The 20480-nt window shown below is 37.5% G+C and overlaps 1 protein-coding gene across 1 annotated transcript in view; it reads right to left on the bottom strand.

Annotated features, from left to right (window-relative positions):
- Positions 1-20480, bottom strand: part of SDHAF4 (succinate dehydrogenase complex assembly factor 4) — a 28991-nt gene that overhangs the window by 3743 nt on the left and 4768 nt on the right. The window contains exon 5 of the mRNA XM_029943183.1: positions 8812-8961. Within this exon, the coding sequence (XP_029799043.1) occupies positions 8812-8961 (150 nt within the window). The remainder of the gene's footprint in view (positions 1-8811; positions 8962-20480) is intronic.

Below are 20480 nucleotides of genomic sequence, written 5' to 3'. Positions count from 1 at the left end.
AATACCATCCCCATTGGAGAGTTAGGGCTTCACCATATGGATTTTAGGGAGGCTCAATTCAGTTCACAGCATGAGGGAAGAAAGAAAGGGTCCAGATGCCCCTGCGCCTGCTACTTCCAGCCTCTCATTCTACTGCCAAACTTTTACAGCCTTTCCTCTTGTGCATCATTTACTTGTCCAGTGCTTTTCTGCAATCTGGCAATAAAGTCAAAGACTCTTCTATCTTCTTAGATAGGATCAATACTTGATTCATAGTTTCATCTCTCCCCATTGTCCTTCATATCAAGATGCACATTAGTATCCTCACATACCAAGGACACAGAGGTCTTTAATCCTCTTTCCTAGTGATCTTCACTTCCACTTGTGCCATTTGTTTCAATTTCATTATCCCCTGAATATGTTCCTTCTCTAGGGCCCAAACTCTTGAGCTTTCTTCTTTCTGACTGCAGCCGCCTCTGGAGGCTTTTCCCTCTGTTTGTTTAACCCAATTTTCACCTGCATTATAACCTATAGTTTTCTGAAGTTTTTACTCTATTAGTTGCACCCAGAGTCATGCTGAGTCGCATTCTAGACTATTGCAACTGTTTTCTAACTCTCGTGACTCTTGCCTAACCTGCATAGAAGGATGAATTAATCTTTGAAAACAGAATCCCTCCTCCACATTACATTTAAGTGAGAGAAGCCAGACACAAATGATTATGTACTGTATGATTTCATTTATATAAAATCCTAGAAAAGGCAAAATTATAGTGACAGAACAGATTCACAGTTGCCAGGGGGATGGGAGAATGAACCTAATTATAAAGAGGCACCAGGGGCTCTTTGTGGGATGGAACTGTTTCATACTTTGTGTTGGTTACATGGTTATAAACATTGTTAAAATTCAAAAAACTGTTTTCTTAAAATGGGTGAATTTTATTATATGCAGATTATTATATGCAGATTAGATGATAGTAAAGCTCATTCAAATAATCTCCATTCAAAAACTTCAGAGCTTTCCTCACTGCCTATTGCATAAAGCCCATATGCTATAACCTGGTACTTTAAGGCCCTCCCAGATTTGAGCCAAATCTACCTTTCTGGCTTTATATTCTATTAATCAACTATATACAATGCTGCAGCAAAACAGGCCCATTGGCTGTGTCTTGCATGTATCTCTCTGGCCTCTGTCTAACCACACCTTTTTTAATTTTAGAGTAAGAGAGAGAAAGAGCACATATGAGCAGGGAGAGGGGCAGAAGAGTCTCAGAGAGAGAATCTTAAGCAGGCTTCAAGCTCAGTGCAGAACCCAACACAGAGCTTGATTACATGCACTGGGATCATGTCCTGGGCTGAAATCAAGGAGTCACACGCTCAACCAAATGAGTCACCCAGGTGCCCATCTTTCTCTTTTTTGAAACATTTCCCCACCATTCCTTAACTACTTTGATTTTATTGTGCTTTTAAATCAAGCTCAATGTTATCTTTTCTCTACATTTTTCCTGAACTTTCTGTGTATCTCTTTTGCCAGTTACCATATGACGTTCTGTTTATAGTTATTTTCATATCTCATTTTGCTTATTCATCTTTGCATCAAACAGGATATTCAGACGCAAACAATATTCTTTTATTATCTTTTTTATTATCTTTAAAAACATTTTTTAATGTTTATTGAGAGAAAGACAGAGCATGAGTGGGGGAGGGGTAGGTAGAGACAGGGAGACATAGAATCTGAAGCAGGCCCCAGGCTTTGAGCTGTCAAAACAGAATCTGACGTGGGGTTCAAACTCACGACTTGCGAGATCATGACCTGAGCCAAAGTTGGACACTTAACCTACTGAGCCACCCAGGTGCCCCCCCTTTATTATCTTAATAATGAAGTCTACTTTCTGCAAAGGGACCACCTACAAATTTTTCCTAGAATGACACATGTACCAGAGGCAGGGAAACAAACCTAAAAAGAGGGAAATAAGGAAGACAGACTTGTTAGGAGACCAATAGAACCACAGATGCTTGAATTTGGGTTTCATTGGTAGGATGGGTAAGAGGAGATGAGTTTGACAAATGTTAAGAAGGTGCTGTCAACAAGACTTGGACAGAAGAAGCAGGAGTGAAGAATTATCTCCAGATTTCTGAATCTCTGTTTTTGGAGTTAGAAGGGCTTAAAAAGAAGTCAGGAAGAATTGGTTGAAGGAATAGGAGGAGAAACTGGACAAAGCATAATCATAACCAAGACAGGCATGTTTCCAGAAGGAGTGGTTAAGAATGTTGAAGCTTGTACAGAGTTCATATAAAGTGAAGATTGAAAGGCATTTGCTGGGTTTAGTGATATTTACTAGACCAGCTTCTAAGAGATGATATGTTCAACATAAATTTCAGTGACTCAAAAAGTAAGATGAATACCTAGCACTATGTCAAATAGATGATTACCTTTTGAAATGTGCTTTTCTTTACTGTATTAAATATATATAACATTTATCATATTAACTACATTACATGATATAGTTGATCATTTTAACCATCTGTAAGTGTACACTTCAGTGGCATTAACTAGATTCTCAATGGCCTGTAACTATCACACTATACCCACAAGTTTTTCATCATCCTAAATATAAACTCTATACTCATTAAACAAAAACTTTCCCTTTCTCCCTCCCTCTAGACTTTGATAACCTCTATTCTACCTTGTCTCTATGATTTTGCCTACTCAAGGCTCATAATTTAAGTGGAATCATGTATTTGTCCCTTTGTGTCTAACTTATTTCACTAAACATGTTTTCAAGGTCCATCCATATTGTAGCATATTATTAAAATGCCATTCCTTTTTATGACTGAATAGGATTCCACTGTATGTACATACCACATTTTGTTTATCTATTTATCTATCGATGGCCATCTGAGTTGTTTCTTTTGGCTATTGTGAATAAAGTTGCTATGAACAGGGGCATACAGGTATCTGTTCAAGTCCCTGCTTTCCATTCTTTTGGATATATATACCTAGAAGTGGAATTGCTGGGTCAAATGGCAATTCTATATCTGTTTGAGAAGCTGCCAAACTGTTTTCCACAGAAGCTGAGTCATTTTACAGTCCCACCAGAAACACATGATGGTTCCAATTTTCCCACATAGTTGCCGTCACTTGTTTTCCAGTTTTTCTTCATTTGTAAGCCATCCTAGTTGGTGTGAAGTTGTATCTCATTGTGGTTTCGATTTATAATAAGTGATGTTGAGCACTATTTCAAGTGCTTGTTAGTTATTGGTATGTCTTCTTTGGAGAACTGTATATTTGAGTCATTTTCCCACTTTTGAATTAGGTTGTTTTTGTGGAGTTCTAGGAGTTTTTCACATACTCTGGATATTAATTCTTTGTCAGTTATGTGATATACAAATATTTCCACCATTCTGTAGGTTATCTTTTTACTTTCTTGATAATATTCTTTGATGCACAAAATTTATTTTGTTAATGTGTAATTTTATATAGTTTTGTATTTGCAGTCTGTGCTCTTGGTGTCATACCATGAAACTGTTGCCAAATTCAATATCATGAAGATTTTCCCCAATGTTTTCATCTAAGAATTTTATAGGCTTACATCTTAATTTTAGGTTTTTGACATACTTAGTGTTATTTTTATATATGGTATAAGGTAAGAGTACAATTTTATTCTTCTGTCCAGGTTTCTCAGCACCACTTACAGAGAAGACCATCCTTTCCCCCACCAAATGAACATGGCAACCTTCTCAAAAACCAACTGAGAGCAATAGATGAAGGTTTACTTCCAGGATTGCTGCTTTTGTGTATGATGCTTTAATGAAAAATTTTCCTCTCAGATTTTTATGCTTAGCTAACACCATGAAAGAAGAATTTTACCTTTAGATTGTACAACTCTTTAAATGTCTCCATCATTTTGGTAGGTTGATCTGGTTATCATACTGGACTTAGAAAAAGTTCTATAAATTGAAATATTTAACTGAAAGAACAAAAAGAAAAGTTTTTATATTCTGAAAAGTTGCAGATACAGGTCCTTGTCTCCTCTGTTGATATCTTCTTGCCTAGAATGCTAACTGCATAGATAGGTTAATTCTCAGGAGACTGGATAAATTAGACAAGCAGGACAGGCTTGCCAACGTTTCAAACTGGTATATTTTACATTTATGCAGTCTACAATGTTATTTTTTTAAGAGCGAATACATGCACATGTTCCACAACTCAAAGATACAAAACAGTGCAGAGTAAAAATAAAGCAGCATTTTAAAAGAGCTTGGGGTGCCTGGGTGGCTGAGTCCCTTGAGCATCCCACTCTTGTGCAGCTCAGGTCATGATCTCATGGTTTGTGAGATCAAAGTCCCACATTGGGCCCTGTGCCGACAGCACGGAGCCCGCTTGGGATTCTCTCTCCCTCCCTTTCTCTTTGCTCCTTCCCCACTCACTTGCCTTTCTCTTTCTCAAGATAAATAAACTTAAAAAAAAAAACAACCCACAGCTTTAGAGCATGAATGGAATTTTGTATACACTAAATACAAAACAATGTTTAATCTACCATCCCACCATCCTCAAAAACCTCTTTCCTCTCCAAACTTCCCCTTTTCTTTCTCCAACTCTATGGCTACAGTGAGAACTACCACCTTCACCTGTGACCCACCCCAGTGGCCACTCAGATTGATTTAGCTACAGACACCTAATCCAAGCTTGGCAATGAGGTCTTTTCTTAAGAAATTTTGAATTAGAGGGGCATCTGGCTGTTTCACTCGGCACAGTAGGCAACTTCTGGTTTCAGGGTCATGAATTCAAGTCCCATGCTGGGTGTGGAGCCTACTAAATATAAAATAAAATATTTTTGGAATTAGAACTAAACAATTGTACTTTCAGTCTAGTTGCTCTACTGACCTAAGAGGATGCTAGAAACAGTTCCTTCTGCCCAGTGGACTAAGAAGGGAGTCTGAGGACAGAAAACAAAAAGAGGAGACCAGGGACAAGAGAAGGAGGGAGAGTATCCTGGTTTCCATTTGGTGTTTCCTCCTAAGGTCTGTTTCTTCCGAGGTCCAGCAGCATCATTGCCTTGAGTATCCCATGTATCTTGTAGCCCAATAACAACCTACACTAGCCCCTGTTTAAGTCTGCTCAAGTGCTTTGCTGTTCTCCGCATCAAAGCAGGTCTCGGTTCATATACTTTGTCATATGAATAATTGGTTATGATGAATAAAACAATCAAACACAATCAATCAATGCCAGGGGCCTAGAAGTTGTTTTCTTCCAAACCTACACATATTGATAGTCAACATGGAAATTTATCCATTTTGAAATATGCTTTATTATTGTTAATAAAAACTTATAAACAAAACATATTTCTTTCATTCTTTTTCTTCAATAACTAAAATATTTTCCCTGATACTTCAAAAATTAAGAGAGAAGCTTTACTATATAGGCATACTTCATTTTATTGTGCTTCACAGATACTGCATTAAAAAAAAAAGTTTATTTATTTTGAGAGAGAGACAGAGAGAGAGAGAGAGAGAGAGTGGAAGAAGGGCAGAGAGAATCCCGAGCAGGCTCCATACTGTCAGCAGCACAAGCCCGACATGGGACTCAAATTCGTGAACTGTGAGATCGTGACCTGAGCTAAAATCAAGAGTCGGATGCTTAACCAACTAAACCACCCATGTGCCCCTGAAATGCTGCATGTTTTACAAACTGTGGTATCCCTACATCGAGCAAAACTACTGGTGACATTTCCCCACAGCATTTCCCCGCTTTGTGCTTCTGTGTCATATTTTAGTAATTCTCACAATATTTAAAACTTTGTCATTATTATTATATTTGTTATGGTGCCCTCTGATCAGTGATCTTTGGTATTACTATTTTAATTGTTCTGGGGCATTAGGAATCATATCCATATAAAACAATTAAGTGATAGATGTTGTGTTTGCTCTGAATGCTCCATGAACAGCTGTTCCCTGGTCTTTCTCTCTCTTTGGGCCTCCCTATTCCCAGGGGCAAAACAAGACTAAAAGTTGGGCCAATTAATGACGCTACAATGGCCTCTAAGTGTTCAAGTGAAAGGAAGAGTCACATGAGGAAGGTACACTGAAAGCTGAGACAGGCCCAATGCTAGGCCTCTTGTGATAACAGCTACCCGAATTGTGCATGCAAAGGAAAAGTTCATGAAGGAAATTAAAAGTGCTATGTCAGGGAACACACAAATGATAAGAAAACAAAACAACCTTATTGCTGACATTGAGAAAGTTTTAGTGGTCTGGATAGAGGATCAATCCAGGCACAACATTCCCTTAAGACAAAGCCTTCCAGAGCAAGGGCCTAATCTCTTCACTTCTTTAAAGGCTGAGACAGGTAAGGAAGCTGCAGCACAGTTTAAAGCTAACACAGGTTGGTTTACGAGGTTTAAGGAAAGAAGCCATCCTCGTACCATCAGAGTGCAAGGTAAAGCAGTAAGTGCTGATGTAGAAGCTGCTGCAAGTTCTCCAGAAGATCTAGCTAAGATAATTAATGAAGGTGGCTACATTAAATAGATTCAATGTGAACAAAACAGCCCTCTATTGGAAAAAGGACTTTCATAGCTGGGGAGAAGAAGTCAATGCCTGCCTTCAAAGCTTCATAAAATAGGCTGATTCTCTTGTTAGGGGCTAATGTAGCTGGTGACTTTAAGTTGAAGCCAGTGTTCATTTACTAGTCCATAAATCCTAAGGCACTTAAAAACTATGCTAAATCTACTCTTCCTGTGTTCTATAAATGGAACAGAGCCTGGATGACAGCACATCTGTTCACAACATGGCTTACTGAATACTTAAGCCTGCTGATGAGACCTACTGCTCAGAAAAAAAGATTCCTTTCAAATTACGACTGCTCATTGACAATGCACCTGGTGCCTAAGAGGTCTGATGTAGATGTACAATGAGATTAATATTGTTTTCATGCCTGCTAACACAACATGCTTTCTGCAGCCCATAATTTGACATTCAAGTCATATTATTTAAAAAATACATTTTAGGGGTGCCTGGGTGGCTCAGTCGGTTAAGCCTCCGGCTTTGACTCAGGTCAGATCTCACGTTCGTGGGTTCAAGCCCCGCGTCAGGCTCTGTGCTGACAGCTAGCTCAGAGCCTGGAGCCTGCTTCCGGTTCTGTGTCTCCTTCTCTCTCTGCCCCTCCCCATCTCATGCTCTGTCTCTCTCTGTATCAAAAATAAATAAAACATTAAAAAAAATTTTTTTAAAAATACATTTCATAAGGCTGCAGCTGCCATAGATGGTGGTTCCTCTGATGGATTTGAGCAAAGTAAATTGAAAACCTTCTGGAAAGGATTCACCATTCTAGTTGCCATTAAGAACATATGTGATTCATGGGAAAAGGTCAAAATATCAACATAAAAGGAGTTGGAAAGATGTTGATTCCAACCCTCATAGATGAGTTTGAAGGGTTCACGACTTCATTTGGGGAAAACTGCAGATGTGGTAGAAATAGCAAGAAATCTAGAATTAGAAGTGGAGCCTGAAGATGTGACTTAATTGCTGCAATCTTGTGATAAGACTTTAATGGATGAAGGGGCGCCTGGGTGGCTCATCAACTCTTGATTTGAAATCAGTCAACTCTTGATTTTGGCACAGGTCATGAACTCATGGTTTGTGGGCCTGAGCACTGTGTTGGGCTCTGTGTTGACAGTGCAGGAGCATGCTTGGGATTCTCTCCCTTCCTCTCTCTCTCTCTGCCTCTGCCCCTGGCTCATGCATGTACACTCTTTTTCTCAAAATAAATGAATAAACACTTAAAAAAAAAAGAGACTTAAAAAAAACTCTTTAATGGGTAAGGAGTTGCCTCTCATGGGTGAACAAAGAAATTAGTTTCTTGAGATGAATCTACTCCTGGTCAAGATGCTTTGAAGATTCTTGAAATGGTATCAAAGGATTTAGAATATTGCATAAACTTAGTTGATAAAGCAGTAAGTGGATCTGAAAGGACTGACTTCAATTTTGAACAAAGTTCTACTGTAGGTAAAATGTTATCAAAGAGCATCTCTGCTACAGAGAAATCTTTCATGAAAGGAATAAATCAATGCAGCAAACTCCACTGTTGTCCTATTTTAAGAAACTGCCACAGTCACCACCTTCAGCAACTACCACCCTGATCAGTTAGGAGCCATAAATATCAAGGCAAGTCCCTCCAGCAGAAAAAAACATTATGACTCACCAAAAACACAGACAACGGTTGGCATTTTTTTAAGCAATAAAGTATTTTTTAATGTTTCTTTATTTTGGAGAGGAGGGAACAGAGGATTTCAAGCAGGCCCAGGGCTGTCAGCAAAGAGCCCAAGGCAGTGCTTGGACTCATGAACAAGGAGATGATGACCTGAAGCTGAAGTAAGACACTTAACCAACTGAGCCTTCCAGGTATCCCAGCAATAAGGTATTTTTATTTTTTTAATTTTTAAAAAATGTTTATTTTTGTGAGAAAGCACAAGTGGGGGGAGGGCAGAGAGGGGAACAGAGGATCCCAAGCAGGCTCTGTGTTGACAGCAGCAAGGCCTATGCAGGGCTCAAACTCATGAACCGTGAGATCACAACCTGAGCCAAAGTTGGACGCTCAACCAACGGAGCCACCTAGGTGCCCCAGCAATAAAGTATTTTTAAATTAAGGTATATATATTGTGTATTTTGGACACAATGCTAATGCACACCTTATAGATTGTCATATAGTGTAAACATAACTTTTATATGCACTGGAAAATGAAAAAGAAAATAACCTGACTTGCTTTATTGCCATTTGCTTTATTGCAGAGGTCTGGAACCTAACCTGTAATATCCGCGAGATGTGCTCATACTCACTTGTCAGTGGTTCTTTTTCTAAATTAGAATCTTCTGGTGCATCAAAACGACCTTCTGGTAACTTTGGCTTCTTAAGAGACTGTTTGATGGGCTTGGATTTCTCTTCTTGAGAACTCATTTTCCTCACAGAATGACACAAAAGGGGAGATCCTAGAGAGTGGAGACAGTAAAAAAACAGGAGCTGCTTAAATTAAAAATTAACAATTTATTCGTTTTTAGTATATACACTCACTTTTATCAAAGTTCAAAAAGTACAAAAGGACATACAGTTAAAATTCTATCTTCCAGATAGGCATTTCCCTTCCTTGGAGGCAACCAATATTATCAGTTTAAAAAGATGAGCTCTGAAATAAATTAACCATTATCAAAATCATAAAAACTTATAATACAATCTGTTACAGCAGCAGTAGGAAACTAATACAAGCACTTACTAGTTGTTGGACCTTTGTCAAGTGACTTACCCTTATTTTTTCTTAATGTTTTTGAGAGAAAGAGAGACAGAGACAGAGAGAGACAGAAAATGTACATGGGGGAGGATCAGAGAGAGAGGGAGATCTGAAATGGGTTCCACATTGACAGCCTGATGTGGGACTCAAACTCACAAACCGTGAGATCATGACCTAAGCCAAAGTCTGATGCTTAATCAACTGAGCCACCCAGGTGCCTCTAAATCTGTGTCTCCTCTAAATTGAAGGTAACAGTACCTGTCTCATGAGTTACTAAATAAACAAGACAATTCATGCATAGCACTGATTACTATGACAAATTTTATCTATTATTATCATCAGTATTATCTGGAAGTTCCCAGTAGCATTACATATAACTAGAACTTTCTTTCATTATGTGTATTTTATTCATATTCTAGCTATCATTACATCACCCTATCCACTGCTTGAAAAATTATAATAACAAAATTATAGAAAAATTAAAAAATTATAGGGGCTCCTGGATGGATCAGTTAAGTGTCTGACTTTGGCTCAGGTCATGATCTCAGTTTGTGACTTCAAGCCCCAGGTCGTGCTCTGTGTTGACAGCCTGGAGCCTGCTTTGGTTTCTGTGTCTCACTTTCTCTCTGCCCTCTCCTACTCACATGATCTCTCTCTCTCTCTAAAAAATAAACAAACACTAAAAAAAGTTAAAAAAAATTATATATAGGGGAGCCTGGCTAGCTCAGTAAGAACATGCAACTATTGACCTTGGAGTCATGAGTTCAAGCCCCATGTTGGGCACAGAAATTACTTTAAAAAATTATATGTAGGGGTGCCTAGGTGGCTCAATCGGTAAAGCATTCAACTTCGGCTCAGGTCATGATCTTGCAGTTAGTGGGTTCGGGCCCTGCGTCAGGCTCTGTGCTGACAGCTAGCTCAGAGACTGGAGCCTGTCTTCAGATTCTGTGTCTCCCTCTCTCTCTGACCTCGCCTGCTCATGCTGTCTATATCAAAAATAAATAAAAAACATAAAAAAAATTATATGCACTTATATATGTATAGTATATATACATAGTTATATGTATATATACACATATGTACATATATATTTATATATATGTCTCATTTTATACATACACACTGTCCACAGCCAACTTGGAATTTATGTGAGACTTGTTTGTAAGATTACATGAAGTTAACATTACATACAAACTATGTTAACAATTTCAAAATAGTACATCAGGCTCTTCATTTGTATATCTACTGTATGAGTGAGTAGAGAAATCATAATTTGACCAACTAGAATACAAACTAGCATTTTCCCACAAATCCAAAAGCCCACAAAACATAAGGATTAAAAAATGTAACTGAATGTTTTAATAAGGCTATGACAATAATCTACAAGATTAATGTAGTTTTCTCCCATCTACATGCTTACTTATGTAAATACTTCACATGTGTGATATTAACTGGCTGAGAAAAACTATGTGATCAACAAAAATTTCTACATACACTAAAATGAAAACATGTATTTAATATTTTATTGATTTACTTAGAGTACAGATCATTTTGCCTTCAAACTCCTACTTCAATATCTAAGCCATACTTTTTCTTATGTCCTCATAATAATACTTAAACATAAACTAAAAAGGCTAAAGAGAAAAATCTGTAATAATATCTTATAAGGCAGTATTTATTTTTAAGAAATGGAAAACCTAGAAACATGAATTTCTGATTATATTAACATACTTCACGTAACAATCTGATCTTGGTTCACTGTGATTGACTATTTAGAAAAATATATTGAAAATTTTGGTGAACACAGACCATGCTCAGCTGAAAGATATTTCCTATCCAAATCATGGCCTTTCTGTTAATTAGTCACTTCTTATCTGAAATATAGGATTCCTCAGAATCTGACATCAAAATATTCCAATTTAGGAAGTTTGGCCATCTTCCACAACAGAAACTTTAGTCCATCATCTGATGTCCAACTATCTATCCATCAACAACTCTGTTAAAATTTGTAAAGGTTGTGTCTAAGTCATGATAATTCAGTGATAATTAATACAGATTAGATTCTAAATTGTGGCTAATGACTAAATTATGCATCTGGTTACTAAGTTAGTCTATGCTATTGTACCTCAAATAATTCACTTTGAAGCCTAAAAATCAGCAAGTATTTAACTTACACCAATAGCCACCTGCTAATGTGCACTCAGGCTCGACTCAATACAATAAAATTAGCACTTTTTGTTTTAGGTGTGGTTGTTTTCCCAAATCAAAAAATCTCTTAACTCAAAGCTTGAAATGATATTCAGTGTAAAAATTAATCTCGGTATGATTCAAATCTGTAGAAATTCCTAAGCACTTACACAAAATCATAAAAATGGTACAAAACATAGTCTTGGCCACTAATTATAATGCAGACAAAATCTGAGCTGAAAATTTTTCCCCTTGGGGCCCCTGGGTGATTCTGTCAGTGAAGCATCCAACTCTTGGTTTCAGCTCAGGTCACAATGTCACCTGTGAGATGGAGCCCTGTGGTGGGCTCTTCACTGCCAGCGGGAAGCCTGCTTGGGATTCTCTCTCTCTGCCCCTCCTGCTCCCTCTCTCAAATTAAATAAACTTAAAATTTTTTTCCTCTTAAATGATGCAGATACACTAAATGTAAATAATCTAAGTAATAAATATAAATATAAAAATATGTGTTAAATGCCTACTATGTGCCAGGCACAGTGCTAGCAGTTGCAAACAGGACACCTCACTAGACCTCACAATTACCTGATGGGGCAGGTGTAACTGTCCTTAATTTGCCATAATTCTCTTCTATATGAAAAAATCATTTTCTGAAAAGGTGGCATTAGGTGTATGTGGTGGAGACTGCTAAATGTTTCAAGTAGCCATTTTTCCCTTCTTCTGTTTAGTTCTAGGATTCCCACTTCCACCTTGTTTGTTATTAAGCTGAGCACAAGAGCACTCAGATATTGTATCTCCCAGCCTCCCTTGAAGCTAAGCAGCCATGTGCCGTTGTGACCAATGGGATGTGACTGAAAATGATACGTGTAAATTTTAGGTTGCCTTAATTTTGCAGTAAACTGACTGCCCTGGATTTCTTTTCCCATTGCCTTGGGTTGTAATACAGACATGGCAGGGACCGATCTTCAGCCATGCAGATGTGGACAAAACCCAGGGCAAGGTAATACTTAAAATATTTAAAAACTTGTATGATATAGACAGTGCCCATTTAGAACATAAGTCAAACCATTCAGAACAGACACAGGTTGTAAATAACTAGCAAAACTCTACTACTGTATATGGAGCTGGTCACCTGCACTGCCCTACAGATGGTGAAGCAAGGAGATGAGAAGATGGATCCCAGAATTACCTGTCAGAGCCTATCCCATCAGCAGAACCGTTATAGCAGCTTGGCCCCTTCCTTCAGTAATACAACAGAGAAGTAAAAAAATAAAACAAAACAAAACAAAACAAACACTTGCAAACTAAGGGCATTACAATCACACACAGGTTCCAATTGACAGCCACACCACTTATTAGCAATGTGCCCCTGACAATGTTACAGTATCTCACTGAGTCTCTCTCCCCATTAACAGAATAGGGATACTTCTACTTATCTTGCAGGCTAGTTCAGAGAAATGAGAAGTAATGCTTATGTCTCTATATGCTCACACTGAGTGTAGTAATATTAACCAGAGCCTAATTGTAGGACACAAGGGTTTTTGGTAAAGCACAGGAACATGGGTGTACTGCTGGAAAAGACAGAAGAGTTGCAAAGTCTAAGTTTGAGAAACTAGTCCCTAGGTCTGGCCTGGAGTACGGAACTTTAAAATCTTCAGAAAAAAAGGTTGGGAGAAAAGCTAAAAGATCAGTTTTCTCAAGGGATTTTGAGATCATAGGAGCCTACAAAGAACTATTTTTGTAGACAGGTAACAGGGTGGCAGAATGTGGAGAAGTCCTCTGATTTCTGGACGGTACAAGAGAAGATGGGACACTGTGCTCTTCGGCACCCACAAACTTTACAGCTTTGGAAACAAGTCCATGCACAGCAACTGGAACCTGGGTAGTGAGGCACATGTGAGTAGCATGAGGGGCAGACAGCAAGAAAAAAGGGTCTATCAGATGATAAGAATTAGCAAAGAGATGAAGGTGAGCCCCAGAGCCACTCTGGAGGATTCTGCCTATCAAACGGTAGGTACTAAGCATCAGTATTACAGCTGACCCTTGAGCAAACAAGTTTGAACTGCACAGGTCCACACATACATGGATTTTTTACAGCACAGAACGTTTTCTCTTCCTTATAATCTTCTTAAAAATTTTTTTGTTTTTATTATTTATTTTTGATGTAGAGAGAGAAAGAGCATGAGCAGAGGAGAGGCGGAGAGAGAGGGAGACACAGAATCTGAAGCAGGCTTCAGGCTCTGAGCTGTCAGCACAGAGCCCGATGTGGGGCTCAAACCTACAAATTGTGAGATCATGACCTGAGCTGAAGTCGGGACACTTAATTGACTGAGTACCTAGGCGCCCCTCTCTTCCTTACAATAGTCTTTTCTTAATAGTTTTTTCTCTAGCTTACTTTATTGTAAGAATACAATATATAATATGTGTTAATCAATCGTTTACATTATCCTAAGGCTTCTGTTCCAACAGTAGGCTGTTATTAGTAGTTAAATTTTGGAAAAGTCAAAAGTTACACATGGATTTTTATTTAAGTAGGCTCTATGCCCAGCATGGAGCCCAATGTGAGGTTTGAACTCATGACCTTGAGATCAAGACCTGAGGCGAGATCAAGAGTCAGACACTTAAGAGACTGAGACATCAAGGCACCCCAAAAGTCATAAGTGGACTTTTTATGGCACACGGGTTCAGGCCCTAACCCCCACACTGTTCAGAAGTTAGCTGTATATTAATGTTACTATTACATTTTGATCACGAGCAAGCTTCCGACTATATCAACTACATGGGCAATAGCTGACAACTTGAAGCAAAAATTATCCTTTGAGAAACAAGAAAATCACCTCCATAAAGCCCAAGTCTTCTTCATCAAGGGGTGACGTGGCCTTATCCAAAGCCTATTTTGAACTGTGTTTATAGGTATATTACAAGAAAAATGTGGCCTCTTTTTTCTTAATGTTTATTTTTTGAGAGAAACAGTGAGCGAGAGAGAGAGAGTGAGCGAGTGAAATCAAGAGTTGGATGCTTAACCGAGTCACCCCAGTGCCCCGAAGATGACCTTCTGAGAGAAGAAATAATAAAATCAACAACAAAAAGGCCCTGAATTACTGTTAAAAAATTAAAAACACGAACAACTTTTCAGAACTTCTGTTTCTGGCAGTTTAATAAATCAGAGATGCCAAAATCCTAGAGCTATAAAACATCTAAAAAGGTTGAAAAATATACAGACATTTCTTAATCGGAGAATCTTTAAGAAAATAAATAATGAGAAACTAACAAAGCAGTCCAGTTAGGTAACCAAACACTTAAACCACTGCATATCCTGTGCCTTTCTCACCTAGAGCCTAGGGTACAGAGCTCCCAGGACAGCAAGGAGAGGAGCCATTTGAGCCTGAGCAAAACAGAAAGCCTATCAGAGGCCCAGACTCAGGGAGGCACAGTACTCAGAAAAGTAATTGAGCCTGAAGATTTTAATGTGCATATAAAACACCTGGGGATCGTGTGTTAAAAAAGCAAATTCTGAGTGGGTCTGATGGCACCTGCATTCTGCATTTTAACAATCTCCAGGTGATGTTCATGTTGCTAAAGGTGAAGTGCCCCAGACACGTGGCAAGAGCAGACGTGAATCCTCTGAGAAGAAATACCCTCTCAACCCATGTCTCATGTAGGTCTCACAGAGAGAATCCCAGGAAAATATTTGAGGAAACAAGCCATCACAAGCAAGGGTGAGCAGAATCAACAAACTGGACCAGACTATAAAGATTCAACATACTGAAATCACTGAAATCAGAGTATAAAATAACTATTTAATGCGTGCAAGGAAAAATAAGCCAAAAAAGGAGAAACGAGTAAGGGACTATGAAAGACCAATTTAAAAAACACAGAAATTTAGAAATATTAACAATTTAAAGTTAAAGCTCAAAAGAAGGGCTAAGTAGCAGAACAGAAACAGCTAAAAAGAGAATTCGTGTTCTAGAATTTAGTTCTGAAGGAATTTTGCAAGAAAAAAACATAGAGACAAAGATGAAAATAACCAAAGAGGGGTTCAAACATGTGGAGGATAAAGTGAGAATGTTTAACAAATGTTTGGTTAAACATAATTCCACAAGGAGATAATGTAAAGACCATGAGAAGTAAAGCAGACAGGAATCTTCAGATGTAGGAAGCACAAGGAAATGCCAAATTAAAGGAAAAAAAAGGATATCTAGACACAAGGTAAAACGAACAACCCCAACATCAGAGGAAGATCTAAGAAGCCAGATAGACAGTAATAAAGGAACAAAAATTGGACAGAAAACTTCCCCATAGCCATAATAGAAGCCAGAAGATAGAGCTATCAGAAGATGATATGCCCATTAAAATCACCTTTCAAAAACAAAAAGTAAAAGAAACCAGATTTTTGGCTTAAAAATAAGACACATCAAAAAGAACACTAAGAAACTTTACTACAAAAAACTGTCATAAAGGAACTTCTAAGCAATTTAAAGAAACTGATCCCAAAGGTAAAGTGTGAGATCAAAATTGAGAGAAAATAAAAGTTTTACTCATTGACTATATAAAACCATAATAACTGTGATGTAGGATTATCAAAAATAAACACAAAAATTTTTTTAAAAGATTACACAATCAGCAGAAATTTTTTAAAAAGGGAGTTTTATGCTTTTTAATAAAACTATACAAGATGAACACTTTTCTAGAAAAATTTAACTTATCAAAACTGAAAAGAAAACCTTATAAACAATGCAATAACCACTGGAGAAATTATGCCAGTAATTTAAAACATTCCCTGAAAGAGCAGACAGTTTTATAGTGAGTTATACCAAACACTCAAAGAATGAATAATTTCTTTAGGCAAAATATAACACAGATGGAAAAAGGGTGGGAAGACTCTCAAGTTTGATTCTTGAATAGAGGCTAGAAAAACTTAATTTCAAAATCTGAAAAGGAAATTGCAAAAAAAAAAAAAGTAAAATTACAGGCCAATTTCTAAACAAAATGCATACCAATCCAACATCATATTAAAAATATAATCATCATGGGGCATCCTGGTGGCTCAGTTGGTTAAGGGTCTGGTCATTTTCTCACAGTTCATGGGTTTGAACCCCATACATATTGGGCTCTCTACTGTCTGAGCAGACCTGGCGTCAGATCCTCTGTCTCCCACCCCCACCCCTCTGCCCACCCCCACTTTGTGCTCTCTCTCAAAATAAATAAATAAAACTTTAAAAAAATGTCATGATCAATTTGAAAATTTTCTAGGAATGCTAGAGCATTAGCAAAATCTACAATTCACCAACTCACCAGATTTAAAGGAGAAAAATAATATAATCATGCTGAGAAGATGAAGAAAAATGAGTTCAATAAATTTCAAGATTTATTGTCTTAAAAACCAGACAAACACATAAACAACAAAAAACCCTTCTATAGATACTTCTCCAAAGAAGACGATCCAGATGGCCAACAGACACATGAAAAAAATGCTCAACATCACTCATCATCAAGAAAATACAAACCAAAACCACAATGAGATACCACTTCATGTCTGTCTGAATGGCTAACATTAACAACTCAGACAACAGATGTTGGTAAGGATGCAGAGAAAGAGAATCTCTTTCGCACTGCTGGTGGGAATGCAAACTGGTGCAGCCACTCTGGAAAACAGTATGGAAGTTCCTCAAAAAATTAAAACTAGAACTACCCCACGACCCAGCAATTGCACTACTAGGTATTTATCCAAGGGATACAGATGTGCCCTTTCAAAGGCGCACATGCACCCCAATGTTTATAGCATCACTAACAACAGCCAAAGTATGGAAAGAGCCCAAATTTCCATCAATGGATGAATGGAAAAGAAGATGTGGTGTACATATATACAGTGAAGTATTACTCGGCAATCAAAAAGAATGAAATCTTGCTATTTGCAACTACGTGGATGGAAATGGAGGGTATTATGCTAAGCCATATTAGTCAGAGAAAGAAAAACATGATATGACTTCACTCATATGAGGACTTTAAGATACAAAACAGATGAACATAAGGGAAGGGAAGCAAAAATAATACAAAAACCAGGAGAGGTCAAAACATAATAGACTCTTAAATATAGAGAACAAACGGGGTTGCTGGAGGAGTTGAGGGAGGGGGGATGGGCAAAAATGGGCAAGGAGCATTAAGGAATCTACTCCTGAAATCATTGTTGCACTATATGCTAACTAACATGGATGTAATTTAAAAAATAAATTATTAAAAAACCTTCTAGACATAGTATAGGACTTCATTAACTTGATAAAGGGTACGTTACAGCTCATATGACACTTAGAGTATGAATGCATTCCCTTTACAATCACAAACAAGATATCAACATTTTACTAGAAATCTAAGAAAAACAAGAGACAAGAAAAAATATAAATACTAGAAAGCAAGAAACTAGATTCTCATTACTTGCAGATAAAGTGTCTACCCCACATACATACCCTCCCCACCTAGCTACAAATAAGGTATTTAATGTATAAAGTAATTTAGCTAGGTTACCAGATACAAAAGCATAAATAATTCAACTATGTATCTATACATAAGCAGGAATCAAGAAATAATTTAAAAAAATTGTTGAGCAGTGTTGATCAAATCCCAACAGGAACTTTTTTTAAAAGAACAATTTGATATGGAAAGCAGATACTTAAGAATAGCCAAGGCACTTCTGAAAAACAAATGGGAGGACTTACCCTATTAGATATCAAGATTTATCATAAAGGTATGGTTATTAAGACAGGTGATAGATATCAGCACAGGAATAGAAAAATCAATGCAACTGAAAAGGAAGCCAAGAAGTAAACCCATGCATATATGTTAATGTGAACTTCATTTAAGACAGCTGGTAATATATCAGTGGGGAAACGTCTACTATATGGACCTGGGACAACTGATTATTGACATGGAAAATAAAGGAAATTGGTTTCCTGCCTCACATCATACATAAAAATCAATCCTGATAGAATAAAGGCTTAAATATAAAAAGCAAAACTATGGTCCTTTGAGAAGAAAATATAGGAGAATAATTCTGACTTTAGGGTAGAAAAGGCTTTCTTACACAAGATCACATAGCACTGACGATAAACAAAAGGCCAATACAAAATTACAAAAAAAATTATGATTATCTGTTCATCAAAAGACATCTTTCTTTTGAAGATGTGATTGCACATGCAGATCCATTAGTTCACTCTGCTTTGCTGTATATAATTTTTTAACAAAGACCCCATGGAGTGACAAAAACAGCCCCAAACTGAGTTATTTTCCATTTACATAATTAAAAAGGTTTAGTATTCAAATATATGTAAGGAATATCAGTAAGAAAGATAAAAATGGGGGTGCCAGTTCGCTCAGCAGATTGAATAGCTGACTTTGGCTCAGGTCATGATCAGGTTCAGGAGTTTGAGCCCCACATCCAGCTTGCTGCTGTCAGCACAGAGCCCACCTCAGAGCTTCTGTCCCCCTTTCTCTCTGCCCCTCCCTAGCTCATGCTCTCTCTCAAAAATAAACATTAAAAAAAAGATAATCCATTAAGAAAATGAAGAGATTTCACCAAAAAAGCTAATAATAAATATTTGAAAATGTCTAACTTTTCTAATTGGAGAAATTAAAAGAGAAAGTAATTTAGCTAGGATACTGGATATAAAACCCAGATTTTGCCTAAAGCACAATCACCATTTCAAAATTCCATTCAGACAAAAATTCAATTTTCTGATAACTATCGAATGTTGATAAGTATTACAGTAGAACTCGAATACACTGCTGGTAGGAATGTAATTGCCAGTAGAATGATGCCTTTACAACTTGGCATCACATTATAAAATTGAAAAGGCCTACAACCATAGGTTCCAGGAATTCCACTCCTTGCATAAGAGCACCCATAACTTATGCAAGAATGTGTAGCAGCCAATCCTGGCATTCCCAGAATTACCCAACGTCCACTGAGAAGGGATAAACTACTATATACTCACAACCAAATGATTAACTACAACCTCACACAGCAACATAGATGAATCTCAAAATTCAGTGTTAGTTGAAAAAAAGCAAGTAAAATACAAATGGTAAGAAGTCATTTCTATAAAGATCAAAAACGTAAAGTTACACGGCTGCATCGGGAAAAAGCACACAGGTTGCTGTTTCATAGAAGAAATATTCTATTTCTTAAATTGGAAAATGGGTTCATAAATGTAAGCTCTGCTTCACAACTTACAAGTGTTATACAAGTTTGGGGTATCAAATACTTCATTCTTAAGTTTTTAACACAAGTAGTAAAGGGATGGTGAATGAACAGCAACAAAATTTGCAGTTATTACTGTGAAGGCTGGATAAAGTGGGACTTTCACTTTCTATATTATTCATTCCTGGAACATTTAAAATGTTTACAATTAACAAGTAATATGGGGAGAAATGATTACAGAAAGCAAACTGCATAGAAATCTGGGGTCCATTAATATGAGGAGCCGTAATTCTGTTTTCAACTTACACAGTTTCTCCGGGATGTCCTCAATTAAAATTAATTGTGGCTAAGTTTAAAATATTGAGAAAAACTTCCAACAAAAATAGGTTAAAAGTGTCAGTTTTTACTGAAAGCATACATACTTCCTTTGTATTAACAATTCGGCTTCATCTAATTGTTATTATACTAATTTGCTACTTTGGGGCCATGTCTGCACTTTTCCAATTTTTTAATACAGTAAACTACTACATTTTCTTAATGAAAATGAAACAAGTAAATGAATGACTCTCGTCCCCAAAGGGCCATTTTCTCCTTTTTTTTTTTTTTCACGACCATCAAAGCGTAGTGAGCCTTGAGAGCTCCCAAGTAAACAACCTAGAAATGTTTGCTGCCCTTCCGGACCAGAGCAGTGACCGGAAGGACGCAGGTGTTCAGGGTGGAAGGGCTTGGGTCATCTTCTAGTCCCAGTCCCTAGTTCCACCCCGGAAGGACGCAGGTGTTCAGGGTGGAAGGGCTTGGGTCATCTTCTAGTCCCAGTCCCTAGTTCCACCCCTGAGCCGGGACGGTGA

The sequence above is a fragment of the Suricata suricatta genome, chromosome 7 (genome assembly GCF_006229205.1).
Source record: "Suricata suricatta isolate VVHF042 chromosome 7, meerkat_22Aug2017_6uvM2_HiC, whole genome shotgun sequence".
Taxonomy (NCBI): domain Eukaryota; kingdom Metazoa; phylum Chordata; class Mammalia; order Carnivora; family Herpestidae; genus Suricata; species Suricata suricatta.
Note: the sequence above shows the minus strand (reverse complement) of the source record. Positions and strands in the feature narration are given on the sequence as shown.